The 13,129-nt window shown below is 41.8% G+C and overlaps 1 protein-coding gene across 3 annotated transcripts in view; it reads left to right on the top strand.

Annotated features, from left to right (window-relative positions):
* Positions 1-5,827, top strand: part of cdon (cell adhesion associated, oncogene regulated) — a 166,635-nt gene extending 160,808 nt beyond the window's left edge. For all 3 annotated transcript variants that reach the window (XM_060847092.1, XM_060847090.1, XM_060847091.1), the window contains exon 20: positions 1,974-5,827. In XM_060847092.1, the coding sequence (XP_060703075.1) occupies positions 1,974-2,143 (170 nt within the window). In that variant the 3' untranslated portion in view covers positions 2,144-5,827. The remainder of the gene's footprint in view (positions 1-1,973) is intronic.
* Positions 5,828-13,129: the final 7,302 nt, after the last annotated feature.

Raw genomic sequence — 13,129 nt, forward strand, 5'->3', positions numbered from 1 at the left:
AGGAACACCTATACAAGGTATTCGCCAAAAACGGATACCCGTGCAACTTTATCAACAGATGCCTAAGAGATAGACCACGGAACGAGGACATGCCACAACCAAAAGGACTAGCCACACTACCATACATCAGGAGCGTCTCAGAACTGACAGCCAGACTACTGCGACCCTTAGGACTCATAACGGCACACAAACCAACAGCCACGCTCAGACAACAACTTACTAGAACAAAGGAGCCAATACCCAACATGAGCAAAACTAATGTAGTTTACAAAATACCATGCAAGGACTGCACAAAACACTATATAGGACAAACAGGAAGACAGCTAACAATCCGCATACATGAACATCAACTAGCCACGAAACGACACAACCAGCTATCCCTAGTAGCCACACACTCAGACAACAAGCAACATGAATTCGACTGGGAAAACACTACTATCATAGACAGAGAACAGCCAGGGATTTCCTAGAAGCATGGCATTCATCTACAAACTCCATCAACAAACACATCGACCTGGACCCAATATACCAACCACTACAGCGGACAGCTGAAACTGACACCCGGAAGCGGCAAGGACAGACCACTATAAATACTGGAAGAAACATCAAAGAAACGCTTTGCAGGAGGTTCCAGAGCACTGATGATGTCTCCTAGCCAGGGGACGAAACGTTTGCAACAAAAACTTCCAGCTCGGCGAACAGAACCACAACAACGAGCACCCGAGCTACAAATCTTCGCACGAACCTTGACAGATCAAAGCCGTGTGGACCAACAGTGAGGTTTATAACATGAAACTGATTTCAAGGATGTTTTCTCCTGCAGTAAACCAACCTGCCAGAAGTTCTCAGCTGTTGCTTCTCAGTGTGTTGGCAATAGAGAAGGCAATGTGCTGGTGGTTAAGGAGTTCATTGAGTAAGACCTTTCGATCGAGGTGAGCAGTGTAGCTGAGGAGCAAAGGGAAGTGAATTAGTTGAAAAGTTTCTGTGAGGATGCACATTGTTGCATTGCACATCAATAAGTTTGGTGTGAGCAGATTGGTGTGCAATATTGGGCAGTTGCTTATGTGATGGCAAGAGCAGAGGCCCTTCAGAATTTAACCTGTGATCCCCATCAGGTACTGACTGTTTACTTGAGGCAATTGTGGATTTCAGTTTTTTTCTGTGGCCTTGATGGGCTGTGTATGAGAGTTCTGTCAGAGTGATGCCTGACTAAAGTGTGCAGATTGTGCTTTGCTCTGTGACTGTCCACAGTGCTGTGTAGTTCCTTATTAGCATTGGTATTGTGCACATAGAATGTGCTAGAGGTTGTTTCATTGGTGCTTAGTTGTAGGGGCTATGTCTTGCAGTAATTAATCAGTTTTGCAATGAAAGGTTAAATGTGTCCTGCAGCTCCAAGAAAGTTGAATAATTAATTGCAAGCATGTTATATCTTTACACCGAATGTGATGGAGATATAGGAATTAAAGCAATCAAAATAAATACTGCAACCTATTGATGGGGTTTCACTTGCTTTCTAGTTTGCACATGTTGGAAAAGTGCAACATGCGTGCAAACTGCTCTGAGCACTTCACAGAAATTGAGGGGTACGGTTGTGTTTCCAAAGTTTCTCTTGTAATTCTGAGCAGAGGTATTCAAGAAGGGCTTGCAAAAGGAAATTCCCCAGTGCTTCAATACCAGGAAAAGAAGAATATTGTATATTTTTAGGAGAGTGTGGATAGTTCAGCGTGTAATACTATTCTGTCGCAAAGGGGCTGAATTCTAGAACTGGATGCTCACACTGACTGTGTACAGTATGAAAAATCAGTAGTTGGAACCATGCACCAGTGTTTTTTCAGTACCTTCTAAATGAGGGGCATGCAGGAAACAGAAACAAACAAATGGTTCACAAATTAACTGCTGCTGAGCTACCGTGATAGCATAATTTTGTCTTGTGTATTCTAACCATTACATTGATCTTTTCTTTTTCCCTCCAGATGGCAAATATCCTGAATTGGAAACTGAGAACCAAACACTAAGTGGCATTTTTCCTCCTCTCAACTCTGCTCCAATAGACTGTGATGATCCAACAGCCTGGAGTGCAACACAACCTGCTGAAGATAACCTCTGTGAGCACTCGACACAAGAGCGGCTACAGGAAACCTAAGAGGCCCATTACCTGTTTGCCTGAAGCCAGTAACTGCAGCCAGTCACTGGAGGGACTGAGGAGGGATCAAAAAAGAATGCTATTTATTTTTTGTAGTCGTAAAATATTACTCCATATGAATGTATCTGGTTTAAAGATGTCTTCACCCTTTTTAATTATTTATGCTTTCTGAAGAGAAATTCCTTCTCTACAGAATGTGGAGTTTTAGCCTTGTTTTGTATAAAGTTTTGTAATAATATAAAAAAAAGCTATAGAAATTGTTAATTAATGTCAGATCATGCCTGTCTGGTGGAATGAGAAGCACTTGTAAGGAGGACATTTTAAGATGCAATACCCAGACAAAGACGGGAGGGAGCTGATCCCTGAAAGAACTCATCCAACAGGTAATGCAACTGGATGGTCTGGTTGTAATGGAACCTGAATGTGATGTATGGGTACACAGTTACCAAGGTGTTGTAATGAGGCTGGTGAAAACATTTCTTGGTCGGCACCTATCTTTAAACAGACTCCATTTACATGGACCAGCTTGGTTTCAGTCAGGTTGAAAGTTCATATCCTCCTCTTCATTGTGACCGTGGATCTGCTACCAATTTTTTTTTAATCAATAGTAATATTATGTTCAGATCTGACAGAGGTTCACCACAATGAGTTGACCTGTTTGGTACTTGTTTCCATCTGTCACTTAACACCATCTCATCTCAGGTTAGGACAAGATCTATTGCAAAATGCCCGATCTGACTGAAATCAGGCAAGTTGGCTGCTTTTGCCACTGTGAACGACATTGCTTCCAGTTAGTAGGTTTCTTGGTAAATTCAGTCAACAGCAGTAGAAACTCACATAGCTGAAACAAGCAATGAGTTGTCCTATCTTCTCCATTCCTAAAGGCAATAATGTGCATTTTTGGCTACTGGAGTTTGTGCTGAATTTGCATCCTGGGAAAGCAAATAATACTGCAGAGCAAAACATTTGATGTCCATGTGGGTGGAGGTACAGAGATTTCCCAGTTTTTGTTCATGCAAAGAAAGCAGATGGCCAGCCAGCCCAAATGCACCAACTAACTAAACCAACTGCTGCCATTGTAATGTTTTGTTTTGGGAGTGTGGCAAAGGTTTGTGTGTTCAGTTGCCTGGTGAATGCACTTTTTGGATGCATTTTACCCACCTAATACAACATTAACTTCCAATTAATTGAGGGAAATGAAGTTTCGATGAAACTATTTGTACTTGGTTGACTTTACAGCCTTATTGTAGTATTCCAGGTTGACTCTTGATATTGCAGTGTGTAAACCATTTCGTGCTTTCCCTGATTGTTACTGTATATTTTACTTATTGTGGTGTTAAGTTGTTTATTAATAATGTGTTCAGTTTTCAGGCATCTTGTGTCCCATCCTGTTTGTCTTAAATTTAAGCCTGGGTTTTTCTGAACAAGGGAGAGCCATTGGAGTTTCAGCATGTGTGCCCTCAGTTTTTGCAATTTATTTATTGGTACTAGGGAAAGCAGCAAAGAAAGAATGTATGATTCTGTCTGTTTCCATTCAGTGTTTATGTTACAGTTCCACTGTCGTCAATATTTTCATGATTTGGAGGAGCCGGTGTTGGACTGGGGTGGACAAAGTTAAAAATCGCACAACACCAGGTCATAGTCCAACAGGTTTATTTGGAAGCACTAGCTTTCAAAGTGCTGCTCCTTCAGGTGTTTGTGGAGCAGGACCATTAGACACAGAATTTATAGCCAAAGAGTACAGTGTCATGCAGCTGAAATGATATCTTGAACAAAACAGGTTTTATTCAATATATTCAACTAAACTGGGAAAGTATCTCACCTTAGTGATGAACAAGCTGGAGAAAACCAACTGGTGACTGATATTGTGAAAGATGGCTTTCTATTCCAACAGAAGCCGAATCCCAGGCTTGGAATGGTGGGTGGATGAGATGAGGGAATTGACTGATTAATGGTACACGTGGTCTAATGGTTATGGCATGAAAACTGATTATTGCATGATTCTTACACTAAATGATCAAAGAACAAAGTATATGTATGGATATGCAAAATCTATTTGGTGTAAATAGGAGGCTCCAAGCTGCTAGCACAGTCACGACAATGTATCGGCTGCTGAAACGAATTTTCTACTGCTTTTGAGTGAAAAGCTGGGATTGACTTATTGCTGTAGGTGCAGGTTCAAGGACATCCAGTAACTGTTCAGGACTCTGAATGACAGACTAAAATCAGGATATAACCTCCAGTTTTGTGTTTTGAAGGTGGCTAATGCTTTAAGTGAATTAGTTAATCCCTCTGCCTTTTCTCGCAGATGCTGCTATATTGCTGTGTATATGCAGTGCTTCCTAACTTTTGCCATTTCTGCTTTTTTTACTAAACCTGAAACCACCGCTTTTGTGTATATACAAGCACAATCCAGGACTAAGACAGTCCGAAATAAGAGTGGAACACCACCGAGAGGTTCAGGATAATCCAAAACACTCTTTTTAGGTATGACCCCTACGTGTTGCACGTCATGTGTCAATTTGTTGGATTTTTTTGGCTTTTTAAATTCTCTAATTTCAGTACTCCCACCCAACATGGCAATGCTCCTTGAAAATGCAGCCATTAGCAATCTGAAGAAGTGCCCCAATTACCCAGTGACTAAATTGCAGAACACTTGCAAAATGAAATGGCAAATCAATATCATTTAAATGGCTAAATGCACTCCGCACTGTCATGTCAGCAGACGCATTGATGCATGATCAAATATGTGGCTTGTAGAAAAAATATTCACTTTTCACTTAAATCACAAAAGAATATCTGACTCTGCAAAGGGCTTTTAAAGTGACCTTAATCCTGCAGGCTAGGAGGGTCAGGTGTCACATGATCATTATAACATTCCCCATGCAAACAATATGTTGGCATACTGGTTACTTCATTTGTTAAATTTCCATCTCTGGAATATTTTAGACAACACTTGATACTGTACCATACAGGTGTGTAAGGCAGAGGAAACTAAAGGGTAATGTTTTTCCTATTTAATCATGGTGCTGAGTCTCACCTGCTAGGGCTGTAGTCAGGAAATCTGAGACCATAATTCTGTGTCCACTGTAACTGTAGAAGAGCCCCTCTGCTCAGAGAGGAAGAGATTCGGACAGGATTCGTACTCCTGATCCAGTGAGCTCTTCTGGGGAATCTTGGGGCAAAGGATATTATTTGATGTGCAACTTGAATTCATCTTGCCATAATTTTCATTCAGGTCCCATTGACAGAAAGCTGTGGACTCGGTACAGTTTCTTGAATCATGCTCTGACTGTGAGGTTCCATATGAGAGCATCCAATGGTGAAATATTACCCAGCAGTCTCTACAGCATGCCACATGGTGTCCCAAAATCTTTGTCCCCAGTACTAATTGTTTCATGAGAAACCAAACTGGCTGAAATGTTCTATATTTTGTACTATTCACTGTCACCCTCTATTGAAAACAAATAGTGCTGTCTTTTTTAATGCATGTTTTTGTATTATATAGAAAATATGCTATATTTTCATAAATGGTTGTAATATTCTTGTTGAAATTGTACATATTTTTTAAATATAATAGCTCGGTGAGGTACTGTTTGTAAGATACTGTTAATATTAAAGATGATGCTGTTGCCTTCACTTGCTACGGGTTCTAGTGCTGCAACAGCACCGTATAGCACCCTGTTTTGTGTGTGGAGTTGTTTCTCAATTTCTTCATTTTCTGAGGATGTCTCATTAAAAAGAGAATTAAACTGAGTCTGAATGCATTAAAGATCAATGCAAGAAGGATATGGGTACCAGGACCGTTTTCTGCCGACAGAATTTAAATTGAGAAATATTGCTAGCAGGCAAGAACTGGATGTTTGCACCAATCAGTTTGAGCACCTGTAGCATATGAACATCTCCCAAAATGCAATTTTACTTCAATCTTCTCTCATACTTCTCAGAGGAAACATTTGCAATTAAGGAAATTTGTTAGTGATTCAGGCAATTAATATTCCTGGGCAATCTGATTGAGTTTTGTCATAGTTGAACATAATGATGTCCTGTTTACCTTGAACTTTGCAGCTGCTGTTGCTGGATAGGTAGTGGGATTTGGTTCAATAGTTCCCTTCCAAATCTAATGAATCCTGCTGTCTTACTCCTGTTGGTTTTCCTGAGATCCGAAAGTTGATCCTAGATGAGGCTGGTACCAAGGGTTTATGTTAGGTCTCATTATCATTGCACAGTTGTACATACACAATTTAATGGGAGAGCAAGCTCTTCCCTTTTTAAAAATTGTGCTCCCATTCCACTTTGCAAAATCAAGTCCAATAACAGTGTTCACTGGATTTGTATCTGAATTGGTTAGGAAGAAATCCTTCTCCAGCAGTGAATGGGAGTACAATTAATCATTTTTCTAGGTGACCCATAGCATGACCACTATTAATTTGATTTGTTGCACTTGTATTCAATAGCTCTTCCAGTATAGTTCTCATGGTGCAATTCAGTGACTGGTACGTGGGAGAAGTGGATTATGGTCACAAGCAAGTTAGGTGACTAACTCTCCCCTATTTCCAGTCAGGAAGGGTTATTTTATTGAAAGAATGGGTACAGGTACTGTATTGGTAAGATCTACCTGTTTGAGGTCTGGTTTTAGCATATCATTTTTAGTTTTGGTTGCTGTTTACAAATGACTTTCTAGCACTGGTGCACGTGGGCTCCAACCGTCTATTTCTATTAAAGATCTGAACTGGCACATCTCCTGGTTTCAGGATAGCTGGGATCAAATGAGTGTGCGTACAGGTTCTCTTGTGTCAGAGGAGATCTAGAGGAAAGGTGATGTCCTGTATACCATGGAAGCAAAGGGAGTAGCCATGTCATCTTCCTATACCCCTCCCTGCAGTAACTGCTGCTTAGCTTGGCTTCACCTTCTCCCACTGCACCTCCACACTGAGGAAATCCCACAGTATGGTGACCTTGGCCAGGGTCTTTGCTTTGACCTTATAATTCCTGTAATGTAAGAATAAGACAGTAGCACTTATATTGTAAATGCTTGATGATTTCATTCCAAGTGTTAGTGCCTTGGCTTTTATTTCAAAGATCTTTTAAGCCTTCAGTAAAAGGTAATGCATTCTTTTAAGTAGTAGTTGACATCCTCAGCAATAAGTTGTTTACTTCTAATGAGCTGGTAGTCTAGGAAGGTATCTGGTTGGGCCTACATGTGACTCCAGACCCACAGCATGATGGTTGACTTAACTGCCCTCTGGGCAATCAGGGATGGGCATTAAATGCTGGCCTAGCCAGTGATGCCATCATCACCTGAATTAAATTTTAACAAGTCTTTCATGATCTCAAAGCACTCTGCAGCTGTGTTATTACATGAAGTGTAATCGCTGTTGTGGTACAGCAGGTTCAGATAGTCCTGGAGATGGAGCATAGGCAAGCAAATGAAATTGAGGTGCAAATTAACCCTGATTTAACTGAATAATCATCTTGCATTCCAATTCTGCAGAAAATAATCCATATCCAGTACTTTCAGAAATACCAACCCTGCACCTCTCGAGAGAGGTGTGTTCATGTTTCCGGTCAATGATATTCCATCAGAACATGAACGTTGACCAGAACATGAACGTTGACCAGCACACAGCAGCTACGTACAGAATTACCAATCAACTCAAGCTTCAAGACCGCATTGATGATGTTGATTTTAATGAGAGAGGAGTCAAATACATTTTTATATTTTTATTGGGATTTCAAATGGCAACATACAGCAGTCACAGGCTGCAATTTCTCTATGCATTCTGCAGATGATAATCAGCCTCTCATCTTCCCCACCCCAATGCTGTAATCAAACTCTCCCTCTCCACCTACTTACTCTGACAAAGAGGCTGATTACATTGTGTAAGGTAGTAGTTCTGAAAGGGTTAATAATGGTGATTCCATTAATAGCCATCCAAAATCATTATGTCATAAGAGCTTGGGTAAAGGAAGAACAACTTAGGATCTTAAACGGACCTGTTACACGATACCTCCCAATAGTTTTGATAATCAGGTACAAATTGCATTCATTTGGTAAACATTGTTGGTGGACACTGTGTACACCAACACCCTTGAGCTTTTCAAGAGTGTATTATTTCTCTGTCCAACTCTATTTTAATTGAATCCCTGCCTCCCCTTCACTGTTTGATCACACAGCATTGCCCTTTGATGTGAAGGGCACTGCTTGTCACTGGCCACTCGGATGTTTCCTTTCTTCCTGGTGATGGAAACTGAATAAAGATTTGTGCACCTTGTGTCTTTCACTGTGTCTCACACCTGCACACACACACATGGGTTCTGGGAAAAAATAAGTAAAAACAAATAAACCATAATCTTAGAGCCCGGGTGTCTCTGGAGAAAGAGCAGGACACCCTGGAGTTGTTCAGGGAGAGGTGGGTGCCGCAGGGAGTGGAGTGCATTATTTCCCCAATAAAAGTAAACTACATCTTGAGCACATTGTGTCCACCAACACTCTTGAGCTTTTCAGGGAGGGATGGGCACCGCAGGGAGTGGAGTGTATTATTTCCCTGTCCAATTCTATTTTGATTTAAGCCCTGCCTGATGGAAACTGAATAAAGATTTGTGCACCTTGTGTCTTTCACTGTGTCCCACACCTGCACACACACATGGGTGCTGGGAAAAAATAAGTACTACCGCAGTTAGGCGGGAGTGTGGGGGGGGGGGGAAAAGAAAAAAAATAAACTGCATCTTGAGCACATGGTGTCCACCAACACTCTTGAGCTGTTCAGGGCGAGGTGGGCACTGCAGGGAGTGGGCCTCACATCTGCACACAAAAAAATGAACCAAGAGTCCTGCTAGCTCATATGATACGATGCCATTAGAGATGGTCTGTAGATCTAAGTTAGCTGCAACACAGAACATGCACAGCTCCTCATTGCCACACAATATAAGTTCCTGCTGTCCCCAACACACACCCACACTCATCAGTTTCTCTTCTCCAACTGTGTTCTAGCTGCCAAGAACCTCAGTAAGGTGTTCAACAAGGTTCATCGCCGGAGTTTGTTAGCAAGGTTAGATCTTATGGAGTACAGGGAAAACTAGCCATTTGGATGCAGAACTGGCTTGAAGGTAGAAGACAGAGGGTTGTGATGGAGGGTTGCTTTTCGTACTGGAGACCTGTGACCAATGGGGTGCCACAATGTTCAGTGATGGGTCCACTGCTTTTCGTCATTAATATAAATAATTTGGATGTGAACATAGGAGGTATAGTTCATAAGTTTGCAGATGACACCAAACTTGGAGGTGTTGTGGATAGCAAAGAAGGTTACCTCAGAATATAGCATGATCTTAATCAGATGGGAGAAAGAGGGGACTGCAAATGCTGGAGATCAGAGTTGAAGAGTGTGGTGCTGGAAAAGTACAGCCAGTCAGGCAGTGTCCGGGCAGCAGGCTGATTCCAGGAATGAAAAATTTCAGTTATACGAAGAGATTGAAGACGTTGTGACTGTTCTCCCTGGAAAGAAGAATCATAGGATCCCTCCGGTGTAGAAGCAGGCTATTCAGCCCATCGAGTCCACACCAACCCTCCAAAGATCATCGCACCCAGATCCACCTCCCTATCCTAATCCTGTCACCCTGCATGGCTAATCCTCCTAGCCTGCACATCCCTGGCCTATATGAGGCAATTTAGCAATGGCCAAACCACCTAGCCTGCGCGTCTTTGGACTGTGAGAGGAAATCCACGCAGACACAGGGAGACTATGCAAACTCCACACAAAAAGTCTCCTGAGGCTGGAATTGAGCAGGCTGAAGAAGGAGATTCCATAAAGGTTTTCAAAATAATTTGCGGACTGGACACAGTAAATAGGGAGAAGCTGCTCCAGCTCTTTAAAGAAATGAGAGAGCAGAGATTTAAAATGATGTGCAAGTGAAACAAGTAAGAAAAAAGCCTTTCACTCGGTGAGTAGTTAGTGTCTGGAATGCCCTGCCTATAAACGTGTTCAATTGAGACATTGAAGAGGGTTTAGAGGATTATTTGGATAGAACTGGTGTGTAGGGGAAAGACAGGGGATTGGCACTGGGTGATAGAACCTCTGTGGGCAAAATGGCCTAAATATCTTCCTTCAGCAATGTTACAATTCTGTGATTCTGTGGAATCAGGGCAATGTCCCCAACTTTGACTCAGAGCTTCTGAATTGCAGCCCCATGGTTGTAACATAGCCTTTATCAACCTGCGAATCCTTCCCTCACACCTGGAACATAAAGTTGAGCAAGTTGCAGTGTAGCAGCCTCCCCATATTTAAAAAAAAACTCCATGTATAAATTTGTGCCATAGTCTGCACTCAGTGATGTGTTCCCTTTACTTTGAGGAACTGCCAGGGAGGTAATCCCAAATTACTGATATCAGTCCTTATCCTATTGTTGATCTAAAATAAGTAAATATTCTCATTCTCCATAAAAACAGTGACACACAACAGCATTAATTAGAGCCAACTCTGTATCGTTTATTGTCTATATTTAAGTTCGTGTTTAGGTTCATTTATGAATGAAGCTTCAGAAAACCACAATGCAATGATTTGACCATTAGCTGCCTTTATCTCCAGTTTATACTTCAGACCCATGCAGAACGTTTCTTGGCAAAGCTTGTTTTGTATTTGCTTCAATTCAGGCAGTACTTGACACTCATTCATGAAACAGTGTTGAGAGGATCTCTCTTGAATGTTTATATTCAGTTTCTGCAAGATTAACTTGGGTTAGAAAGTTGAAATAGGCCAGAGAGTTCTTTGTGTGAGACACACATAAAGCCAGGTCAATGAATAATTCATGTCAGCAAGGTTTCTCCAAAGTTTTAACAAACAAAAAACTGTTAGGGGACTGTGGGTGGCTTGGATTGAATCAGACCGTTGCCCTTTCACCTTGAAGACCTGACAAGATTGCAATCCCCTCTCACTGATAGGCTTAGATTCCAACACAGGAAATAAATTGAGGGCAGTCTCGACACAGTGCAAGAAGTAAATTTGTCTGAAGTTTGCACGATAACTTAGGATTTTGGAAATTTCATTCTGAGGGCAATGGTGTGGGATTTAGTTCAGAGTCTAATATTTCCAAAGGTAATATAAATCGTTGCTGTTCCTTCAGTATCTAATCCGTTCTGTGTAAAATCTGGGAGCGCTGACTGCTGATAATGAGTTTGATAAATAGCACACACGTTCAATGAGAACAAAACACATCCAGCATTGAGCAAAATGGCCATTCCAAGTTCGCCTTTGTTCTTACATCAGTCAGACCTGACAAACTGTAAATATCAACCAACCTCCGGACTCTTTGGTAAAAGAAAACACATTGGAACATATTGAGATTGTGAAAGGCGTTATATAAATGCCAGAGTCCTACACTGACAATGAAGGTCTTTTAAAGTAGTAGTCACTGCTAAAGTGTGGGAAACGGAGCCCGCAATTACTGTGGGTGTACCTGCAGCATCCAGCCTGCAGCAGTTCAGGAATGGGGCACACCACCACCTCAAGAGATGGGCAAGAAATGCTGGCACTGCCATCCACCTCCTTGTAAAGGGAAAAAACAAAATGTGTGAGCCAAGCTCCCAAAACAGCAATGGGCAACTGAGCACATCTGTTAATTGTGCAGTGACTACTGGCAGGTCAGCAGAACAAAAACCCTTCCCTACTTTAACGCAACAATGGTGGATAATCCACATCCGGCTGGGGGCTCAGGTGCATTTGCAGTTTGAAATCTTCAGCACCTCTGACAATGCAGCAGTCTGAGAGTAATGCACTTGAGTATTTACCTGCAACTCACAACCTTTCAATTCAGTGGGGAGTGCTACAAATAAGCACACAAATTAGGAGCAGGCCATTCAGCCCGTCAATCCTACTTCCCAATTCAATAAAATCACGGCTGATCTGTTTGTATTTTCAACTCCAGATTGCCATCTACCCCAGATAACTTCTGATTTCTCTGTGAAACAGGAATCTTAGAAGTGCTGCCACTGAGCTGTGCCTGACGTGGCTGAAATCGAATGTGGCGCTACTCTTAAAGGATAGAATAAATGAAAACTCTCCATAAACATGCTTCAGAAACACATCTACAGTCACTGGCTGCGTTCCTGCACCTTGTCCAAATGGCCAGATTCCGGGCAGAAGCGACAGTGAATGGTTATCAGTCTGTTTGATCATGGTGGCTATCAGAGCCCAGTGACCACATGAATCCGTGTTGACACTGACTGTCTTACCCGAAGATGCTTTCACGTTGCTTGACAACGAGAAGGTCACGCTAATGGAGTAGTGTTACTTGCGAGAAATCCGAGGCAGTCAGTCCGAGCAGTTCTGTTCCAAACTAAAGGTGATGTTAATAACTAGCCCAGTTTAGATGAAGTAATACAATCCAAGTCAGAGATTGCTGCATCACTGAGTACAAACTGGGTGAGGCTAGTATTTTGAAATCAGATACTGGCTGAGGTAGTTGCCCAGGTATATACGAACAAAGACCAAAGCAGAGGATCAGGTCCTTCGGCCAACCAAACCTACATGATTCCTTTCCAAACTAAAAACCTTTTGCCTCTATCCGGTCCCTATACCTGTATTTCCTGCCTACTCATATTTCTGTCAAGATGTCTCTTAAACATTGCTATTGTATCCATCTCCACCACCTCCTCTGGCAGTGTATTCCAGGAACTTAGCAAACTCTGTGTAAAAACGTTGCCTCTTACATCTTTAAACTTTCTCCCTTTTACCTTGAGCTTAAATGCCTTAGTAATTGACATTTCTACCCTGGGAAAAAAAAGCATCTGACTATCCATTCTATCTGTGTCTCTCATCATTTAATGAACTTCTATCAGCTCACCCCCTCAGCCTCTGACTTTAAAGTGAAAGAAAACCAAGTTTGTCCAATCTCTCATAGCTAATACCTTTCAAACCAGGCAACACCCTGGTATACCATTTCTGTACCCCCTCCAATGCCTCCACATCCTTCTGTTAGTGGGGTGACCAG

Source organism: Hemiscyllium ocellatum, chromosome 29 (assembly GCF_020745735.1).
Source record: "Hemiscyllium ocellatum isolate sHemOce1 chromosome 29, sHemOce1.pat.X.cur, whole genome shotgun sequence".
NCBI lineage: Eukaryota > Metazoa > Chordata > Chondrichthyes > Orectolobiformes > Hemiscylliidae > Hemiscyllium > Hemiscyllium ocellatum.